The sequence below is a fragment of the Liolophura sinensis genome, chromosome 12, assembly GCF_032854445.1.
Source record: "Liolophura sinensis isolate JHLJ2023 chromosome 12, CUHK_Ljap_v2, whole genome shotgun sequence".
Taxonomy (NCBI): domain Eukaryota; kingdom Metazoa; phylum Mollusca; class Polyplacophora; order Chitonida; family Chitonidae; genus Liolophura; species Liolophura sinensis.
The window spans coordinates 11,429,136-11,452,450 of NC_088306.1; the positions used below are offsets into that span (position 1 = coordinate 11,429,136).

The following is a 23,315-nucleotide window of genomic DNA, read 5'->3' on the forward strand; positions in this document are numbered from 1 at the left end:
TATTTGTTTGTTTGTTTGAAACATTAGTCTTATAGCATTGATTAGCAAATGATAGACTGTATGATATCTTGCATTCTGTCAGTTCTTTACATGAGCTAATGTGACTGGTAGTTAGTAGTAAACTAAACGTATGACTTGTTCTTTCACAAGGCCTCGACCAGCAGGAAGTAAATGCATTCTGCGCGGTAATTATACAGTATAAAGAAAACAAGATTGTCATCGAATTTGCCTAGAGTCATCGTCGTCTTGACGAACTATGTTGCAACTAGAAAACGTCAACAGTGTCTTTCTTCTTTCCATTTTGAGGCCGTCGTTGCCTTTCTACAAAAGCATTGAGCCAATTCTTTGCTCCACATACCCAAGGAGACCAAAAGAAAGAACTGTCGTTATAGCGTTATTCTTCATTTGTTTGCATATTCTTCACCTTTCCACAACTACAGAATGGTCTCTTATCCACCCAAGTAATCCATGCTTTAAAAACTGGAAACCAGGTAACGGTTCTTTTCAAGGCTTTGTTGAGGCGCAAGTGGAATAGGAGACTGGCCCTCACAGATCACATCGTTGTCTCCTGGACACAGCAATAATTGTGCGCTACAAAGCTGTCTTATTTCAATGGCACTGTGTGCTGCACAGTTGACACCATGCAGTGGTACTGCGCGCTACATATAGTTGCGTTGTATAGTTGACTTCTTTCAGTGTTACTGCGTGCTGCATAGCTGACTTCTTTCAGTGTTACTGCGTGCTGCATAGTTGACTTCTTTCAGTGTTACTCCGTGCTGTATATCGGACTTCTTTAAGTTCCATAGTTGCTGTAGGTGCACACCAGCGTAGAATGTCATACATGGTATAGGAAGACTCTGCTACACAAAACGATCCAGAACTGAGTCAAAACACGTCATTGTCTTTTGTAACGCGCAATAGTGCGTGCGTGTCAGCTACATGTATGTTGTGTAGAGCATGCGGATTACGAACAGTTCCCGCATGTTGCCCGACGACAGCAGGGGACAAACGCGCACACAGCTAAGGACCGCTTTGTCGAAAACTGAAGAATTCCATTCTCTGAGGTCTTCATTCCCGTGGAGCATTTCTGAACATTTCCTCTCCATCTCCCACGGCAACCATTCACACTGTTGTCACCTGACTCACGCTGTCACAAAAAAACAAGTTGAAGTTACAAAATAATAAAAGACTTACAGCATAGAGAGTAAAAGCAGAGCATCGATGAGATTGTGTTGATAGTAAATACACATAAACCTAACATGTAGGATGAGAGTATGGTTTTGAGTCTAATTCTTCAACAGGTTATCAAAAGAGAAATTTCAATCTTAGCACTAATTTATGGTATAATATCCCCAAAAATTTCGCCATCAATCGAAGCACACTTTCGGCGAGCTACAAAGGACTAGTTGCTCAAAAGCTTAACACTGGACCTAAGCTAGACTTTATACTGTTGTGAACAACTAATCGTTGATAGCACCATATTGCATATATATAGTTTAAAGAACGATAATTTCAATCACCAGTTACAGGAATCATTTTACAACAATTCAGATAAAGATGTGCAAACATTACTTATGGCTTCCCCATCTTTAGTGAGTCGGTTCTAATTTCGCAACTCTGATATGGCACAAGTTTGGTCAAGGACGTAAGATGTAATTATAGTTCGATCAATCTTGATTGTTAAAATCTGATTTGGAAAAAAAAAACTGCATTACATGCAATATTTGAATTTAGCGACTGGGGCAATAGGTATAGGGAGCCTTTATATACTTCCTTTTTTGTCTGGAAAGACTTTTTTCATTTTTTTTTTCGATATTTAACTGTGTGATCAACAAAAATTCAAGCTCTCGCTATTAATGGATACTGTTTGAAAGTATAGAAAGTCTCCGTATACCCATGATTTCCCAGTAAATCGAGGCATCTGGTCAAAATTACCTCCACCATAAAGGTTTCTCCGGATAAGAGTATAGAAATGTGGTTGCCACTACTGCTCCTAGGTCTGATGGCCGCTCTGGCGCACCGGATGTTATCCAGACAGGGCGAGTGTGCGTGGCTAGGACCGGAACCATTGCCATAACAACCGAGCGTGATTTTGTTTCCCTCCCAAACTCTGAAGAGTTTTCGAACTTACATCACTTCGACACGACCATCGGTGTCTGTTTTCGAGCCATAAAACCCTTCAATTTCTTCCTCATAAAACTCTTCTTCCGTTACGATCATGTGCGTGGACCTGTAAGCGGTGACCACGGGCACCAGCATCATCACACCACTAAGCACCACCATAGCACCACCCATGTAGAAGGACGGATTGTAGGAGTTGAACTTTTCAAATATCCAGCCTGAAAAATTCAAGATGCACCTTGGGTTATATATGTAGCGAAAGGCTTGGGTGGGCGAAATTCGTCCTTTTTATCAAAGAATGGTCACTCGTATTAACTGTCAGACAAAATACTGTAATGCGTAAACATAAGCGGTACTAAGCAACTCCATGTAGCTACCTGTTCACACTGGATGCTACTGAGGGATAGACTAGGGTTTTTTTTTATTATAACTGATTGTCCCCATGCCCATGAGAAACAGTTCTTAGGTCGCCGCTCAGACAGTCCCTGTGTCATCAAGGAGATCGTCCATAAGGCAGTTCAGAGATGGTCATAAGGCATTCCCATGGTTATCAAGCAGTCCCAAAACGGTCATATTTATATGTGTTTCAAACATATGTCGTATTCCTCCGAGTCACAGACACAATCCAGTCAACCATTTCTTGTGCTACCTTCTAATGTTTTATGCCAAGTTCAGGGCTAAGCCCCGAAACTTATGTATGTCTCTACACTCACCCGCAACTGGGGCCCCCAATACCTGTCCAATAGACTCGTAAAGAATGAGGACACCGTAGGAGAACGACAGACTGTCCAGGCCAGCTATGTCGATGAGAATAGAAGGTAACAAAGCGCCACCTAGGGCGGCGAACGCCAGTCCGAATAAGGCAGAGTACATGATGAGCAGCTTGAAACTGTCCATCGTGGGAACACACAGCGTTCCTACCCCTCCCAAAAGGAAGAATATCATGTAAATCAGAACAGGACGCAAGGTCCTGACTTGGGCTAAGAGGCCAAAACCGAATCGCCCCACAAAGGTAAATGCGCCGATCATGGAGAAGAGCATGGAGCTCTGTGAGTCATTGATGCCAACAGATATTTTGGCGAAGGATCCTAAATGGATGTACACGATGGACGTTGCGAAGCAAAAGAGGACGTTGTTCCAGCAGAGGATATGATAGTGGATGTTCTTGAAGATGCTTAAGTCTCTTTTGGCCCTCACGTTGATCTTGGACTGCGTGACTGCTGCTGGCCGCATCAGGGCACCAGCCACGCAGATGTTCAAGGAAATTCCACCGATGATGAGAAACGTTCCCCGCCAACTGTACTCTTCCAGAAGCACCTGGAGTAAGGGAGGGAAGGCAAAACTGCCCAACCCACCGCAGCACGTCGACAGACCCAGAGCAATAGTCCGGCGTTTAGAGAAGTACTGAGAGACGATAACGTTGGCCGGCACGTAAACGAACCCACAACCTACACCTGAGGCAAAGAATTCACAACAGTTACATCAGTAATATTCAAAAACAGTAATGAAGCAAAATCCTAATAGCTTAAAATGGATTTTTTCCCTCAAATCAAACATAAAATGGTTTCGACGGCCATCATGGAACGAGTACTCTCTGACAATTTGATCAATGTACTACAGTCAATGTGATGCGAATGTTCGTTGATTAAAGAGACTTTGAAACACTGCAACATGTTACTACCCCACGTTAGCGAATGTATTTCACTTCGGGCAAGTAAGCAACTTAAATTAATGAGTATAATAAAAATAATTGGTTTATTTTGTATGAGATTGTTCTGAAATGTCTTCAAAAGGGTTATTTATGTAACAATTCTGTTCTATGTGATCTAACAGACATGGGGAACTCCATTGTCAGGCCAACCGAGCACTCAGTGAGCAGTAAACTGAATGATTTCTGGTTATTGACAGATGTGACTTTACCTGCCACGACGCCGTAAGAGAAAAAAAGAAGATAGACGTTATTGGCGAAAGTGCTGATACACATGCCAACAGTGATGATGACGCCAGAGAGCATGACCACGAAACGACACCCATAGCGGTTCACCAAGATACTTGAGATGGGACCTGTGAACAGAAAATCCCCAAAGATTAAGTATAATCATAAAAGAGCTACATGTTTGCAGTCGTAAATGTTTACCAAGGAATCTCGAGGCAGAGCCTGTGGACACGAGTAAACATTTATTAAAGCTTTGGCATAAACCGACAGGGTTTCTGAGAGAACTGATCTCAAGAACAGTAAAATACTAGACGCAGGGAAATGGGGAAAACACAAAATTTCCCAGATATGCGCTAGACAGACATCATCATCAGTTGATAGAAATAAAATGGGAAATGGAATCAAAATAATGGCAACATTGTGTTAATTGGTATCTGGTTACATATAAACGATTAAGTAGGACTACGGCCAGCTCACATATTTATTTTTAAATGTTATTTTGATTAATGATGGAAATGCTTAAATTAAGAGCTCGCTTTGTATTGCAAGATTCTGATGTTTTCTGAAAGGAATCGGCTGTTTATATATCGTTTTATTGATGAACAAGTGTTAAAGTAACATGTGATAGCTTTTTATCGGTTTGTTTTTAATGCCAACATCTACGACCTCCGATATGATTGGCCGATTATCACTGTCTGCATATCACGTGATGTCACTGTCGTCTGTCTGTTGTTCCTATCTGCAGTGTTAAGTTATAGGTTATTGAAAGGTCATCCACCGAGGTCACCTCTTCACATTTAACGCCTCACACCTATCACCTGAAGGTTACAGATAATAGCTATAGGTCATGCATCTAACATCACTACAACAGCTCTAATAGATTAGGCGTTTACTTATATGGTAAATTACCCGATAAGCAGATAATATCTGTTGAGCTTAGAAAGGTGCGCCAGGCCTTTCGAAAGTCCACAGCAATCCAACCGTGCTTTATTATCCGGCCTGTTCTATTGAAATTTTCACTTTTTATTATCCATAACGTTTATATGCACATACTACGCATGCGCACATAGAGTATATGCCAAGGTAATGTAACTTAGCCCGACTGTTCAAAAATGTCTTAACCCTTAATACCAGATTAAGACCACTCTTCAGTTTTCTACTTGGCCCAAAATAATTGTGTAAACGTATATTAAATATGAAATGAAACTGCTGCTGTCATACTTTGACTCTTTGACAACAGTAAAAGCGGATGAGTTTGTCTGTAATTTTAAATTTAAAATATGACAATACCAGTATTAGTTTATACACTTTCGAACAGCTGGGTCCGGTATTTGACTTGGTCCGAAAATAATTGTGTAGCAGGATATCAAACTAAATCTGCTGCTGTTTTATTTAGTCCACTGTGTTGGTTACTGGCGTTAGTAAAATCTTAATTATGCAATATAACTTAATGCCAGTATTAGTTAATGTACTTTTGAAAAACTGGGCCCTGTACAAAAGTTGGATCATGAAATCGCGTTGCCTTGCTTGGTGATAGGCAAATAATGATAGGCAAAAATATGCTTTTGCCAAAAATATGTGTTTCTCAAGTCCGTATTTACTCAAGTGACAGAGCAATTAAATGATCCTCTCGAAATTTTATATAGCACCAGTTTTTCAAAGAGCAGGCTGTGCTTGACACATATACACCGCCATGTAAAGTTCTCAATATGTCTCGAATAGTCTCTGTATATAACATACTGAGTTCAGTGGGACGCAAAGGTCTACTGCACTGAATATTGCCGCGATATAACGATCGTTTGACAGCAGGGGCAGACAACTCCTGCAACATGTACTTCACAAAAGGTCTGACGACAACATTCCATACAACCCGACCTATCTACAAACTGTTACAGTCTGGTCTTTGTCTGATAATAAAACTGATAACATCAGCTGGTCTGAAATATGACCAGTAGAACTTAAAGGGGAACTGTATGTTTGATCGGGTTCATTTTTCTTTTGTCACAATAACGGATTTATTTTCGTAAGATAAGTGTAGATATCCACACTAAACCACCAGGGTGAAAATCATATATTATTAACCGCCATTAATTGTATACATTGTCAGTTGAAAACATTCAATAGGTTTGAACACAAAAAAAACAAGTTAACTCACACCTTTGATCTCACATAGAATCTTTCTGAGTTATGTGGATCAACACAACACCTGCTCCACAACGCAATCTTATACGTGCTATATTTATTTATTTATTTATTTGATTGGGGTTTTACGCCCTACTCAAGAATATTTCACTTATACGAATTATGGCATTATGGCGGGAGGAAACCGGGCAGAGCCAAGGGGAAACCCACGACCATTCGCAAGTTGCTGGCAGACCTTCTCACGTACGGTCGGAGAGGAAGCCAGCAATACGGGCTATAAAGCTGATTGCAATTACATGTACTATGGAAAAATATGTTAAACACACATATATGTGAAACACACATATATAGGCGGTCACGTGTTCTATAATCTGTTGTTCTAGGCACATTTATACATATGCCCCAAAATCTATCCCACCTTACATCCAACACAGTTATAAAGTCTTTAAAACAGTACATTTGTGCCTATGTGATTTGTTTTTACAATTTACATATAAGCCTATGCTTGTAACAAGAGTGCCATTATATGGCGTCAGTCGACTGCCTATACGGTTTTATGACAACTTGGTAGTAAGTTATGATATTATTATAGTTTAAACTGACTAAAGAACGGTTTCTAGGACACAACATATGTATTTTTTCCACTATTGTGATCCTGGAATAATTAAACATGAACCATTTATTGACTATATCACAAAATACAAGCTCATTTGTGATCCTTGTGCCTATATTGCGAGTCAGATCGAAGTATAGCTAGGAACTGTACTGTTTTGGTAGCTATTTTGGTGTCATTTTCCACACGTTTCTTCTGGTAGGAGCTTTCAAGCACATACACCTGTACACCTACCAGTCTTTTGATTTGTAGGCCACCAACCCATAAAAACTTTGAAAGCAACGATTTAATACAGAGAAAAATATACAGCGTTCATTTTACTGGAAAGCTTTTCTTTGAGTGTGTATCTGAGCAACTGATACTAAAACCGTGCCATTCAGATTTGATTATTGACCACGTGACATGGCTTTTCGGAGGAACTCCGTCTATGTGGAAATTAAAATGTTGGGGTTGCCATCGTACCAAAAGCAGCTGGGTCAGTACGATAACTTTATATATCTGTGGACAGAAGGGTTGTGTTGTATGCTATACCTTAATCTTGTACGATAGAGGACATTAATAACCTGTGCCATGTGTGCATGCCATAGATTACATGACATGGCCCTACTGGCCTAACTATGTATTATCTTTGTTCACACATCTATAAGTAGGCCCATTAAAGTCACACTGATAGCAGGTTTAACTGCGACGAACTGACTATTTCACACGATGACCATTAAGGAAGACAGTAATCTTTACTGTTCACCAATCCTTAGCTTTTGGTATGAACATTCTATATCGCAAATTTAAAAAAAATCTCCATTTAACGAAAATAACTTTGTGGAACATCGAAGTCCTATATATATACATCGCCCTTCCTATATATACATCGCCCTATATATATATATATATATATATATATATATATATATATATATATATATATATATATATATATATATATATATATATATACAAAATTGCCATTTTGTAAGTGACATGAATATCTTTAAACCCATAAAAAATATTAAGGGGAAATACGACTATGTTCTGAACGGAAGTAATGATGTCTATTACATACTAAAAAGGTATAAACTTACTAGCTGCAAATCCACACGCTGCGAGTAGTGAGCCGATCCAGGCAGTTTCTGCTCTGCTTTGATTGAAAGCGTCCAAGAAGACGACGTAAAGAACCCCAGACGACCATGTGATTCCATGCACAATAAACAGAGCCAATCCCGCGCCGAACACCACGACGGCTGCGCACACATTGTCTTTGGCGTTTCCGGTAGCCTTTCGAAGGTTCGCCTGAAAGAAGAATTAACACTTCAGTTCATTGATCTGATGGCAATTACGGTGAAAGTCAAGTGATTGACATGTGGTGTGAACAGCTAGGACGGTATATTATAAACGTTGGTTTTCAAGCAAAACATATTGTTGGCTCTACATGAAACCCATGACATTTTAAAGTGAATGTGTGGCGGCACGATGGGTATGATTAAAATTATCAAAACAGACACTCACACGCGCGTCCTTCTACAAATATCGGTCCTCAAAATATGGAACTCAAAAAATACGTCGGTTTTACCTTTTTACCAGTCTACATGCATGTCTAGCTTATTATCTTGGAAAAACAAGGTGTACCCGTACACAATTCTTTCCAAGAGTAAACTAAAATTTAGACTTGTACAACAAGGCTTTTAATTCTGACTAATGACTGCCATCTTGGTAAAAGGAACTATACAGTTAATACATAATAGAGATGCATATTTGTATTGTTGAATCAACTGAGGAATCGTCAGTGGTGACTTTACAGGATAAAAGGTATATGAGTACAGGGGAAACACGCTAGCTGCATATATGTCAGAATCATGCTATAGTTCTCCAACATTCCTTACCTTTACGGGTTTCTTTGACTGTATGTCTGCTTCTGTGTGTTTTTGCTCCTTTTTTGAAAATTTCCAGGCTTATATATTTAAGTGAAAATTTCACTTATAAGATCGCATTCAGTTTTTTGATTAAAGGAAGCCTGAGTGCTCGGGATATACCACCAACCTTTGGCCATTTACTGGTGATTATACACTGTTGCCCAAAATGAAGGAATAAAATACTTTGTACCAGATTTTTCCCAATTTGCACCAGATTTTCCCCAAGATTTTGGGCTACCAAGAAAATTCTAGACAGATTTACCATCTTCGGTTAAAGGTGGAACCATTTGCAATGTTCAAACATCCAGAGAATGCAAAATGGGGAAAGGAATACAAAACCAGAGCTTCAATTGTTGAGATTTAATGTGACCATAAGGTTCAAATGAAAACAGATGAATCGATGAACTTGACAAATGGGAATGCACAAATAAAGTCTCAGCAACAGATTAAAAGTCTAGTAACGTTTGTGACCACCTCTGGCACGAATGAGTGCAAGGAGACGCCGCGGAATGCTATCAACCAGGTTATTGATGACGTCAGCGTGCATAGCGTCCCACTCTTCCCTCATAGCCTGTACCAATTCTTGCAGGGCTTGAGGTGCATTCTCATGGTCCTTGATCGTAAAGCCAAGGATATCCCAGGCATGCTCTATGGGGATCATGTCAGGCGAACAAGCTGGCCATGGGAGCTGCTCCGCATCCTCATCCCAAAGAAATTGTCCGACGACGTTGGCCCTGTATGGCCTGGCGTTGTCGTCTTGAAGCCGAAAGCTGTTGCCGTAGACTTGTCTTGCACGTGGCAAGCAGTGTTCCTGTAAAATATTCAGATACCAGTTTTGCCACCATGATGAATGCCACCCCACACCATCACTGAACCGCCACCACCTTGACCGGACTGCCGGACACAGTCATCATGGATGTTCTCGCCACGCAATCTCCGAACCCTTTGTCATCCATCTTGTCGGTCAAGGATGTATCTACTTTCGTCAGTGAAGACGACGTGACGCCAATGGCCGACCTGTAACGCCCCGTGCCCCATAGCCCAAAGGGGTCGTGCAACACGATGCGGAGAAGTCAGACGTGGACATGTGACCATCCGTCTTGCTCAATGCCCTGAATCAATAAGTCGTCGATTCACGGTTTGGCGTGAAACACGGTCCCCATCGTGTTGCCTCCACAAGAGACGGAGACGGATGGCTGGCATTCTGCGGTTTGTTCGACACAGGTGTATCAGGATCCTATCCTGTCGTCTTGTGGTCGAACGTGGACGCCCTGTTGACTTTCCTGACGTTAACTGATGTACCTCTCTGTGGCGTTTCAGAATCTTAGAGACCGCACTTTGTGATATCCGTGCAAAAGTGGCGATATCGGCCTGTTTAAACCCTTCCTGTCTTAGGGCAACCACCCTCCGTCGAATCGCTAGTGGCTTAGGAGCACGCATGACACTATGAACTTCTATGTTAAAATTTGCGTCCATGAAATCAGAGAGGGCCTGAACAGAAGGCCTGTTTATATAGGGGTGCAGCCGGGGAGAAAGTACGAAACTTAAATTGTGCCGCTTTACATGGCTCTCAACCGAAAGCCCTTCCACGTAACTAAATTTTTGGCTTCCACTTACATAAAGGGTCCTTCGTATAATAGTTAAGAAGAGCCAAGTGTATTGCAGGGAGGACCAAATACTAGTATTTTCCAGAAGTGTAACCTGAATTTATTTTATTCCATCATTTTGGGCAACAGTGTAGTTTAAATTAATTGCACTGACACAAGCAGTAGTGATATGTGCTTTTCTACACAATACAGCGCTTTTAATTTATCAAAAATTAAATCAGTTGACTTAAATCACTTAGTAATTTGTAAACTCTATTTCTCAAAGAATTGCATATGTATCAGGAAGAGAACAATATTTAAAGTGCTTCTCAATGTACACACGCTGTGAGTTCAAGTCCAGCTCATGCTGGCTTCCTCTCCGGCCGTAAGTGGGAAGGTCTACCAGCAACCTGCGGATGGTCGTGGGTTTCCCCAGGGCTGTGCCCGGTTTCCTACGGCGTAAAACACCAATCAAATAAATAAATAAATCAATGTACACATGTATGATCTAGCGTGCGATGTGCATCAGAGTACCACTGAGAACGTCAGCTGGGCTACACACACTGTGTTGAGACTACATGCATGGAGGCGAGCACGGCTAGGCTTGTCTATATGTCCGATAAGAAACAGTACAAACTATCCTACTATGGTTTATGTCAGTATATAGTGAGGCCTAATTGTGTATCGGCCGACAATTTGTACTGTGTCATATCTAGCTGCTATCTCCAGCATGTCGCTAAAGGTAAGCCGCCATCGTATTAAGCTCGGTTATAATTATTAGTAGCTGTAGACAGATTTCCAGATCGGTACCAATCCATTTATTTATTTATCACATGTGATCTTTTATTTTGTTTACCCAATAAGTTCCCATGGATGAGACACTTTAACCTCGTCTCACCAAAATTAAGTCAAAGATGGGAAAACCACCGAAATAAATCACAGGTGATAACCGCGTGTTAACCGTAACACATGCACGAGGTACCTATTTACTACCAAAACTCGCTGATGTATGCGTAATGGCCAAGGCCAGAGGAGCGTATAGCCTACCGATTTGCAGTTAGTCACTGAGCACGGTATCATGTCAACCGAAATTCGGTAGGAAGTCGGTTAAACTTGGCGAGCTCTGACACTAATACGGTCAGAAATGATTTCAGCCGGCGACCGATTTACCTGACGGTCACATGAGACGACGAGAGTTCCGGTTATCATGTTAACCGAAATCCCGAAGTGACTTGTTTACCGTTATACTTTGCCCTCTACGAACTCTGACTAATCAGGTCAGCCCGATGATTACATCCGGGTCACCTGTTTTCACGGAGGGTGTGACAACACGGAAGACACTGATCTACATCTTGCCCCGCCAAGAATATCCAAAGTTTTATTTTTGGCAACTTTCGCCCTGATAGTTCACAAACCGCTATACGGATTCAAAAGGTCGAGAAGATACTTTAACATTGCTGACTAAGCAATTGTGGGTATTGGACTACATTGTGGGTATTGGACTATACACAGCGGAGACACCAGACGGGACACTCCAGATAACCCGATACACCGTCCACTGACACCATCGTCACCGGTCATTGCCAGGCGTCTTATGGGTCAAAAAGAGAAATATATATCCTCTGACCCGGTCTGACCTCCGACCCGGATTGAGCTCGGCCCTTATTGTCTTTTGACACGCCCACAAGGCCAGACGTATACTGGCCTTAGTTTACCGGTCGTTCACCTGCGGCCTACCGAATTACAGCTCCTGTACGAGAAAACTACTTACCGTTTAACCGAAAAACATGGGAAACTCTGTTATAGTTTGAACTTTACAAACTCTGGCAGGCTCCAAGGTTCAGAGTTAGGTGTTTACATCAAAGCTAGCCTACACATGCATTCACGCTGATATTCCACATACACGAGCATACTTTTTTTGAACAATATATTTCTTTTGTGCATATGAGGCCTGCAGTACATTAATTGTATTTCAGTAGACATACATAAGCTTAAGTATATATTCTTACATTTGTGCAATGAAACAGTTTTTGAACAACCAATCTAGTCAGGTAAGAACGACCTGGCTAATTATATACCTTGATGTCAGTGAAACATACAGTGAGCTGAGCATCATAGCCTGTCAAGTCGAGCTGCCATTAAAATTTGGTCAATAATTCGTTTTTTCGTCTAACAAATACGCTTCAACAAATTAAGCACGTGACCGACCTTCTATTTGATCAAAATAGATTGTGGCACATTTAGCATGATATTATACTCTTTCGAAATTCCTTTAATTCCAAAGAAAGGCTTCAGGCAATTATAATCAACCTTGTTAACGCCAATCATTTTCAGAAAATAAAATATCTGTTCGATATATAAAAGCGTTGAGGGAGAAAGCTTCGGAAGAGTCGAATCCAACTACCCAACAACTAAGGTTTGTAGGCAAATTGTCAAGTCAAGCATTGAGGAACAAAATACAAGCGTCACCTAGATCGTTTCGTAAGTGTATATATATTTATATGTATGCTATACGTACGAGAGAATTTGACACTTGTCTTGAATTTATTTCAGCACACCTGTACGCAATACTTGTATTATTCTTTCTCCTGTTTCGAAGGTCAATAAATTGGTTTGCGAAGCGCATCTGACATGTTTTTCCATGGGATCAAGAAGCAGAAAAATGTTGTATCGTGAAACCGGTAATTTCTGGCTCTCACTGCATGAGTTCGTGATATATGCGTATAGCGCTCAGCTGATGAGCACATGTGGCTACTTAATATAGACCCGCACTGACCCAATTCTGGCTGTACGCACTTGGAAGAAAACACATGCTTTCTTAGTACAATGGTAGTAAGTGTGTGTTTTTTCTACAGAAAAACTTGTCATTCACTTAAATTGTTTGCTACTTATATGTTTACCTGTATGTGTTTAGAAAGGTCACGGGTGGCAGTTAATAAAAACAAGAGTGTAATTAAGGTGTTTAAGTCAGAGTGTATACTGTATATTTTAATTAAGTTCATGCGTGCAATGTAATGGAAGGGGATTGCAAATACACTTGCGAGCGTGAAGTGAAAAAATTTTCTTTAGTATTTATACCTCCAAAATAGTTTATAGGTCTACAACGGAATTTAAACGACGGTGGCATCATTACAGAGATGCATGTCTTAAGGTTATCGAGTTTAACGTTGTTCCAAAATAAATAATTTTGTTTACAAATAGACAATCCTGCAAAAGTTATAGCTGGCTCTATATAACTGTCATTATGAGTTTTGGAAAATTACAGCAATTCTATACCAGAAATAGCCCAAGGCGTTCAGTGGCACAAGATACTGACCCCGGGGGTTGGATAACACAGAGGTATTTTTTCCAGTGGGCTGTATTTTATTTTGGCGCAGGAATATGGGTCACATGACCTAATCATTGGCAACACCCGTTGACCCAGTTTTGAGGAAGAGCTTGGCTACGAGCCCTCGGGCTCATGTCAACCTCTTGGCAAATGAGTTCGGTCAAAGTACAGCAGGACCGGTTGGATAGAATTATATATAAACCAGCCGGTTTCCCTTTAGCGTGATCTTTGTCCCCGGCAATAGCTGCGGGGAGCAAACTGGTTTTAACTGGATTGAGGCCAGGTCAGTAATGTGATCTCAAATATGCGGTACACTTGGCAACAGTTGCAAAACTGCTTACCCTGGATACTGAGACAAAGATGCCTTTAGATTATTTTGCCGTTGTTGTTGTTGCGCTATCATTCACATTGCAGGAAACAGTTACCGGTACACACAATGAAAGCCCATGAACGTTGAGGCTGAAATTGTCGTCGTTTTTATGCGTCTCATCCCAAATAGTACCTAACTGCATTTGTGAATCTCTGAAAGAAGGTATCGATTTTATAGTGGATCTAATGTTAATCTCCTATCAGCAGATGTTAAGTTCAACATATACTTGATAGTTGGCCTAAAGCGAGTTATCAGCATCTGCACTTCTTCTTTAATGTTTAGATTTGGTTTTTGTATTTTATAGGCTACACATTGTCGTTCGGTAAAGTAACGTCGAAAGCATTACGGCCATTACGCCCCCCACCCCCCACCCCCCACCCCCCACAAAAAAATAAATAAATTAAAATTAGAAGTGAAATGGAACCAATTTAATAGCGACCAACAAAATGAAGGCCCCTATAAACATATGTAAACTGTTAAGCACATGAAGCTACAAAAAAAAAAATAAATAAGAAAAAAAAAACCTAAACTGATTTCAGGTCATCTGCAGCCGTCCGAAAAGCATCCAAAAGCCTCCGCGATCTAGGCGGCCCCTGGACCCTCGCTTTTCGTGCTGGGATAGTTGACCGATAGCCGTATCAAACTGCTTCCGACGCGCCTGACCTTCCACACATAACAGTTGTACCAAGACGCAAACCGTAGATACATGCATGGTTACTATGAATATCTTAATGTTAATACATAGAGGCCGAAGATAATTACAAACAGGCCTAAATATCATGGCTAACTCTCCCTCTGGTCCAGAAAGTAAGATCAATTCCCGTTAGGCTGACTGACCAAAAAATACCGTCCGTAATGTAACAGATATAATTTTCAACCAATAATTAAATATAAAAAAGTGCTGATTGCTTTGTTCAATTAAAGCGCACTGCTTGTAGATTCTCAATGTCTTTGCATAGATTGCGTGAGTAGACGCCATCTTGTTTATACCTCCCAAGCAGACAATCGATCAACAGTCGTGCCATTGCTTGTCACGTGACTAGCCTGTTGTAAAGACACTGGTTCTTTCGCGAGTGATGTTAAAAAATGACTGTACCCATGATCTACATGTAGGCCTATGCACATGAAACCCTGAATAACTTCGACTTAAAAACTACAAAAGTTGAATCCTATAGTTAATTGACAGAAATATTTTTTCACATCACGTTACTGACACATTGGCTGACTGGATGAGGTTAGGCCTCTAATATATGCACCTAGTTTTCACATATATAGATGTAAGATTTACAGCTTTCATTCAACCGATTGCATGTTAGTGACCTAGTTATGGACGTTGCACAACACAGAGAAATTGGTGACAGTAAAATATAGGCGACCTATTCCGTGCGACCTAAATATGCACTCCCCAGGCTATAACTGCATACCAGTACTCACATCCCTCCAGCCAAACTGCGGTGGATAGCTCCGTTGCTCCGTCTCCGCAGTTATCCGTTTTAATAACGTCGTAGAAAACAAGGTATGTAAAACTCTTTGTAACAACACAAACGTAGCCACATTGGAGCCCTTAACCTAAATTTATAGTTAAGTGGGTGTGTATCTGTTCAAAGCTTTTAATCAAAACATATTATTTAAGGTACACATATTACCCATTCGCTATTTGCATACTATAGTTGTATAGTGTACTACGGATATGAGAATTCTCCGCTTGTGTGAATTTTAATGTCTCCAGCTGTTTTTGTTGGTATAAATATCATCCGTACACAACTGGCCTCCTCATGATGCATTCGTCAACACGTGCTTATCTAACTGTTACAATATAATGTTGTAGCTGTGAAACGTTCCCGTCTGGCTGTTACAATGTTGCGCCGGTTGTATCTTTAGACTTCAACGTTGCCGTGTTGCGCTCCCATTGTCATTGACCTTTGCTGTGACAATGTTACACAAATAGTTATCACATCTGACGGTTAAAATTCTGCACTCGTATTTCTCATCGATCTGTGTGTGACTGTTGCATTGTTGCACCGGTATTCCCGTCCCATCTCACATTTTCAGTTACGGTGATAACTCATCTAAACAGTTGTAATATGCACTCTCATGTATGTACAATGTATTTTGTGCACTTATATATACAATTACTATTATAAGCTGACAGTATCAGGAGCTGGTAGTACATAGCTGACTTAACAAGTGTGAATCTCTTGTACGACTGATGCCTTTCACTCAGGAAAAATGCATCAGGTTCCGTCCACAAATCATATAACGTTGTTGCCCGCGTTAGTATTTATTTATTTATATATATATGTGATTGGTGTTTTACGTCGTACTAAAGAATATTTCACTTATACGACGGCGGCCAGCATTATGGTGGTAGGAAACCGGGCAGTGCCCGGGGGAGACCCACGACCATCCACAGGTTGCTGAAAGATCTTCCCATGTACGGCCGGAGAGGAAGCCAGCATGAGCTGGCCCGCGCTAGTAAGTTGTATACCTGACGGCCTGTAATAAAAGTACACACATACCTGTACATGTATCACACTGCTATCGGCAATCCAGACGTAACTAACCACATTACTACAGAGAATGCAACTTATGATTTTCAATATTAATCGCACTATTGCTCGTGGCAGATGTTGCTGCCATATCTATTACAAAACACGACACTTGAACACCGTGCTATTACCTGTACTGTTATTTTATCTACCCAATCTATTGCTATCAATAGATATCGATTTCGATTGATTTCTTAACCTCCGCAGGATTTCACGACCTGTGGGTCAAGTGCAGTTATGCAGCAGCGTATCCCATTCATGCTATATGTATAAAGTTGTTGAAAATTTCCATCTCTAAATAGACCAGTTGTTCATGTAAAGTTATTAGTTCAGTCGTCAGCCATTGTATATTTGCTGAGAAATTTAAAGAAGCACATGTAATATTAAATGACGTATATTGGTGATACATGTAAATGTATATAAGAAATTTATTTTCACACGCAGAAAATAAATTTCAAAATGCACAGTTATATGATACCTGTATGATATTATTTTACGAAACAAATGCTTTAATGAAAAGGCGATTGGAGTGCCAGAATGCTCTTGGCATTCTCTTGGCATATCTTAGGTGGACCCGTTAGGCTCATAAAAAGTGGTATGATATTCGCCTTTACGACATGCAATGGACGAGCGGTTATATGATGAAGTGCATAAGGGGGAAAAGATATCATGCTCAGTGGCATAAGTTTGTCGCATTGGTGCTTTTTTTTTCCTTGTGAAAGAGACGGAACAAATAAATTTAATCACCATACCTTAGTACGCCGTGCCGTGTCTGTGGAATGTTTCTGTTCACTGTCAGCAGCGGACTTCAGCGAAAGCAGGGACTTTCCGACTTCTGTATTGTGTCCGTACCTTGTCAATGGCGGTTTGAAGCTTTGGTCAATTCTGTCCGAAGAACTGGCATCGGGGAAAACCATGACGCCCATTGTGACTTCAAGTTAAGTTAATTAACGATTACTCGTCAATTTTCCTCAGAAACCTGGGAATAATTTTATGCGTTGCTGTTGATTGATAACAGTGTAGGTAGAGATCGCCTTTCTTTTTCTGTTAATATCGAAGCGCGATATACTGGTCAGACAAGTGGATGCATAGTATCCGTTGCGGAAGCAGGCAATGCTGCAAATGATGGCATGCAGGGTCAAAAAGTTAAAATGCGCAATGCAAACACTGAATTTTGTCCATACACGATCAGCTGATGAGCTGCAGAATATCCAGTACATTTCTATTAACCACAAACCACTTTATATATACGTTTAACATACACCCTCCACCCCCTCCCCTTCCCACGGTACGTCAAATCTGCGCATGCGTGGTGCTTTCGGGGTCTGCGATATGGGTCAGTTGTTTATCGGTTACTCCACATTTAGTTGCATAGACCTGTCAGGGTCGCGATCTCCCAAAACTTTCTCCACGTGGTCTAACCTCTCGGGCGTAAATAACGGCCATGTTTTGTAACATGAGCGCATATGTTTTTGCTTGTACATGCGGATATTTGCGTTAAATGGCGAATATTTGTACCACAGTCCCTCCTGGTTGTTGGTGCGTTTCCCGGAACCATGAATTCGGGACTCGCACTAAGTTGTAGTAGTCTGTCAGATAGTAAACAATGAACAGCGCGTCAGCTGATCGTCGAGAACAGCTGGTTTCTAGTCAGCTATACATAGGATCAACATTGTGAGCTAGCGTTTGCACTGCCTCGGCTTTCACCTCGATCCTGCGTGCACTATCACACTTAGAGAACGTGTTCGCAGGCCTATGTGCGCAGTAAAACTTTTGATTCACCTCAATCATAAGCACCTACTCATTTCCTAGGCCATTAGTTTTGCTAAGTTATGAATACAGCCATTTCCAGGTAAAATAAATCTATTAGTAAACGGCGGAAAATTCCCAGTAATTGTTTTATTATAAACTGCAATGGTTTTTTTTTTTTTTTTTGTCCGGAATCACAAGCCCTGAAAAGATAAAAACATCAAATCTATAATTTACCATCCACTGTTGGCTAACGCAACAAGCATTAAGAAAGCTTTTTAACATGATGTACAGGAAGGCAACTGGGCTTCTCTCTTGGCCAATAATGTCTGGAGTTCGAAACCAGTTCCCGCTGGGTAGGTTGTGAACAAGATTTTTCCGCGCTCTGCCCCGTTAAATCGCATACTCATCGGCATGATAGACTTCACAGCTGTCATACAGGTGAAATGTATTCTCGAATACGATGTTAGAGGAAGGGTGAAATAATTTTCGCCCGCCTCACTATTAATGGAATGTTACATATGACACGAAAGTAAGCTATGACGCAAATCAAAAAGATTAGGGAAATGCGCCCTGCTTTATTACATACACACATTGCATATGAAAAACACACAAGGAATCTATGTGTAAAAAGAAGGATTCTCGATCTGTATATGTTTGTTCCTCGACTTTCTCCATAATTATTCATCCGATCGACTTCAGGCTTGCCAGGTGTTTTGCCGAGAATCCAAGGGAGTACAGAGTCGAGTATTTGCAAAATTGTGTATTGCGAAAACAAATTAGGCGATAATGGCGTCAGAAATCTTTCGTTTATAAGTATATACTTTGCTAATAACTAAGTAAGCTGCAATTAATTGCCACACCATTTTTTTTCCTTTCACTTGATGTTTGCCGCAGTCGTATAAGTGAAATATGCATTTACATGTGTACGGCGTAAAACACCAATCAAAAAAATAAATTACTTAATTGTCATATTCATGTATTAGAGTTCAGATAAATATAGATAGGACTTTAAATCGATGATACCATTATTAAGCCCTGAACACAATTTTACATTGCCTTTTAACCTTATAATTTAAAAACTTCAGACCCGAGGGTTAAAATTGATCATCGTTATTTGAATGTTGGTTCTTATAGCCGAATTATTATAGTCGAATAATCCACCGTGTCGATTGGCTAAATCGGATAGAACATTTGTCTCATGAGCGGTAAAGGCCCACAGGATTCAATCGCTAGTCGTGTGACGTCATTGGTAACGTCAGTACGGTTTGTCTGGTGTCTTTGGCATGGCGTTCCAGTGAAGCAGCACTAAAAGCATGTCGACATTGGGGTCCTGCCTGCTACAGGGAGATGATTTTGTGAAATCACCGAAATAAAAGAGATGTTATACAAGAAAGGACAAACAAAGCATGACGCCAAAACTGGCATTGCATTTTTGTGGCAGCCAATTGAGCAATCTTCAACGATGTTAAAACTAAGGTGACTCCCGGAACGTCGTTAATCGCTTATTACGAATAAGGCCTATACGAACAATGGTAGTGGGAAAGTCTAGAAATTACCTGTCCAAGGCTGTTAGCCTGGCTTTCATGTATAGTCCATGAATAGTGTGTGACATAAACCATTGTGAATGAACACTGTATTCCCTATACACGGGTAAAACGTCAATCTGTGATACCTAATACAATGCGGTCTGCTGGCTAGAGGTGATATTGTTGGTGTGGTGTCTGCTGTCAACAAGCTGTGACTAGATAGGATGTCATCACGTTGAGAATGGGTGAGCTTTCATGCTTGGTGACTGGATGGGGTGTCAGGTCTGGTGCAAGTGCCTTGTGGCTGAGCGTGCTATAATGTCGTGTGCCAGTACGTTGTGGCTTGGTGTGCTGTACGTGTATTGACAACACGCTGTGACTCGGTGTCAGTATGTTGTAACTGGATACGGTGTCATGTCTGTTGTCAGCAAGGTTTGACTATAGAGGAGTCAAAACTGGTGTCAGCAGATTGTGACTAAACGGGTGTCATGCGACGGTTGTCCTAGTTGGGTGTGCTGCCATGCCAAGTAAATCCATAAAATATTGCGGTCATTTAATCCTCTGTTATACTGATTTATTTATTAATTTGATTGGTGTTTTACGCCGTACTCAAGAATATTTCACTTGTACGACGGCGGCCAGCATTACGGTGGGAGGAAACCGGGCAGAGTCCGGGGAAACCCACGACCATCCGCCGGTAACTGGAAGATATTCACTCGGCCAGCAGGAGCCAGCATGAGCTGGACTTGAACTCACAGCGGGTGAGAGGCTCCCTCGTCATTGCGCCGCGCTGGCGTGCTAATCTCTTCGGCCAGATAGGCCCCTCTCTGTTATAATGTACCATGTTTAGTGTGAATGTAGGCCTATATCTATAGGTTACATATGCGATATTGTCCCGTATCTTCGAATCAACAGATTGCCTTATCAATATGTATGCGGCGTAAAGTACAATAGTTCAACCATTTATGTGACACTGTTTCATATGATTCAGACATCTATATATGATTTTCGAAATGTTCTGGAGGACTAGTAACACGAATGCAAAACTCCTATAAACCCCGATCCACAATCTTTGCGTTTTCATCCGAATCAGGTTTAAGACAATTAAATAGTTTCTGCCATCCAAGAAACTGAGCAGGGAAATGTATGAAAGTAATCTTTAATGGTCTATATGAAACCAATTAAATGAAATTAAAATAATTGTTTATTTACACATTTCGTTCGTTGCCAAATGACTGGAAAATTGTTTAATTACAACGTACAAACCCAAGAATGTATACATATTTTTCTCAATTTTCTTTATACATATACTAAACAAATACAGTTTGCTTTGGGGTAATCTTTGTATTCGCTATCCCCACACACATGCTCGTGGCGTCTGTCCTAACTCAACTCGTTTTCTTCGCATTTATTTGAACCCAAAACTCAAAGATGAGGCTCTCCGCCAAACCGTTACATGCATTTACTGCCTGAGAGTACATTTCCGATACCGGTATAAATACAGTTAGAACCCTTAAGTTCGAGTTACATGTAGGTACATGTATCAATGGACGTGTTACATAACGAGGTTGATGTATTGCCTGAGTACATGTAACGGAACAATCCAGGGCACAGTGCACAAGAGCAGAGCGAACTTTCACTACGACCCACTTTTTAAGCTACATGTATATATGCGCTCGTGGGTTCTAAACAGCTATGCAGTTATACATATAATATAGGTACTTACGTGTAGCGTAAAGGCAAAAAAAAGCAGGGTGGCAGAAAAGCGGAGGTTTATTCAAACTCTTCCTGCAAATGCTTAAATAATAGTAATTTACCATGGCCTAACCAGAGTGACCCAGAAGTCTCAATCGCGTTAAACTTATCGTAAACTTCGAGCTTAATGTTCCCATCTTCGTTCCTTACAATATGGCCCAAGCACCGCATAAGCGATTATCAAATATCTGCGCGCAATTAAATGGAAATAAAATAAATGTTTTTGTTGTTTTTTTTTTAAATTTAAGGATGACTTGAAGCGAATTCTGCCAAGCAGTAATTTATCTGTATGTAAATGGTTCAGGTTGTATTGCCGTGGTCAACAATATTTTACGGACCGAGACATCGAAGAAAAGTATATGACACTGAAAGACACCAACTCCCAAAACTGGGAGAATAAATACCTGTCAGGGTGCAGTATACCTGGGAAAACTTTGCATTGTCCAATGTATATATTAGGCCCATACATTTTATATACATGTACGTGAGTAAAATACTGCAGCGCACGTTCTTTGTGTTACGTGAAATCTTCTTAGCTTTCTTCTTGGGTGCAATAATGATTTTAAAATACAGTTTTCTTTTCATTTCCCGTAAAACCATAATCTTCGTTTAAGAGTCCCTCTTCGTGTTTACCTTTAGCACCATACTCCAGAATTAGGAGGATTTTGTGTATACCCAGAATACACAAGAAATCACGTACAAGAATTATAATATGTATTGAATAGCTGCATCCACAACATATGCATGGATTGGTGTTATATCATGAATCGTTAATGTATAGTTAGTTGTACACTTTTCTGTATGAATATATACATGAGCATGTATACGCAGGCCTACTGTAGTCTTTATAACTACAACAGGTGTCCGAGGTTAAAGGTCATCTGGATGACCAGACGTCGTATTGTATATATACGATATGGGAAGGCTTTTGTTAGTATGGAATTTAGGTAACTTCGAAACCTTCTGATAATTGAGTATTACTCGTGTACAAAATGGTGTGTCGATTGTTCTGAATTAACTCCGTGAACCAAATCATTCGCCAATACATCCGCCCACCAATTCCAATCAATATACATAAAAAATTAATCTATCAATAAATCAAACAACAAACATTTCATACTTCTACTGCTGAATATGCGTGAATTTCCACACTGTATAAATCCCGAAGGACCTTCAACGCTATAGCCTGACCTCGGAGAAGATCACGTGTTCGAATCTACAGCGCCAACACGGTTACGACTGTAATTGCGTGGTGTTAAGAAAGGGCCCCTGGCAACTACATGTAAATAGGAAATATCCCAACACACACTTCCCACCCAACCCTCCACCCTGTCGCGAGGTTGATTGCAAACCTGCTCACAGTGACAGATCGTCGGAGTAAGGGCGGAGTAAGAAATGAAGTAAGGGCTTCCCGGTATGCGGTTGAAGTTGTTTGGTAGCAGGTGTTGGCCAAGCTAAAACATTCATTGCTGACCATCAGATCATTGTATGCCGTTAAATGCACAGGAAAATATCATTTTCTGTCTATACCGTATATATACCGTGAATATATGACAGTGTCTAATAGACATTTATTACGAAGCTAAACTGATAAACAGACGAGCCTTTCTCAATGTAATTGTACGATATGCTGTTAGCTGAAGTAAATAACGCTGAATTTTCTTGGGAAGAATATTGTGTATTATCTGTGTAGATTTACTATAATATATTTAAACTTATCTAACATATAG

At 40.6% G+C, this 23,315-nt stretch overlaps 2 protein-coding genes across 3 annotated transcripts in view; one reads left to right on the forward strand and one right to left on the reverse strand.

Moving 5' to 3' along the window:
• On the reverse strand, positions 1–17,822 carry LOC135479222 (monocarboxylate transporter 9-like). Of its 2 annotated transcripts, none has more exons than XR_010445841.1 (6): positions 17,305–17,822; positions 7,892–8,099; positions 4,042–4,185; positions 2,835–3,575; positions 1,936–2,339; positions 1–1,147 (listed from the first exon to the last, which is right to left on the reverse strand). XR_010445841.1 is itself a non-coding variant. In XM_064759017.1 (6 exons), the coding sequence occupies exons 1-6, from the start codon at positions 17,476–17,478 to the stop codon at positions 1,123–1,125; spliced, it is 1,500 nt and encodes a 499-aa protein (XP_064615087.1). In that variant the 5' UTR covers positions 17,479–17,822; the 3' UTR covers positions 1–1,122. The 2 variants fall into 2 exon arrangements, 1 of the variants encoding a protein (XP_064615087.1); XM_064759017.1 differs by having other exon boundaries at positions 2,132–2,339.
• LOC135479223 (uncharacterized) overlaps positions 15,462–23,315 on the forward strand; it is a 21,564-nt gene continuing 13,710 nt past the window's right edge. The window contains exon 1 of the mRNA XM_064759018.1: positions 15,462–15,519. The gene's annotated coding sequence lies outside the window, so the exon portion shown is untranslated. The remainder of the gene's footprint in view (positions 15,520–23,315) is intronic.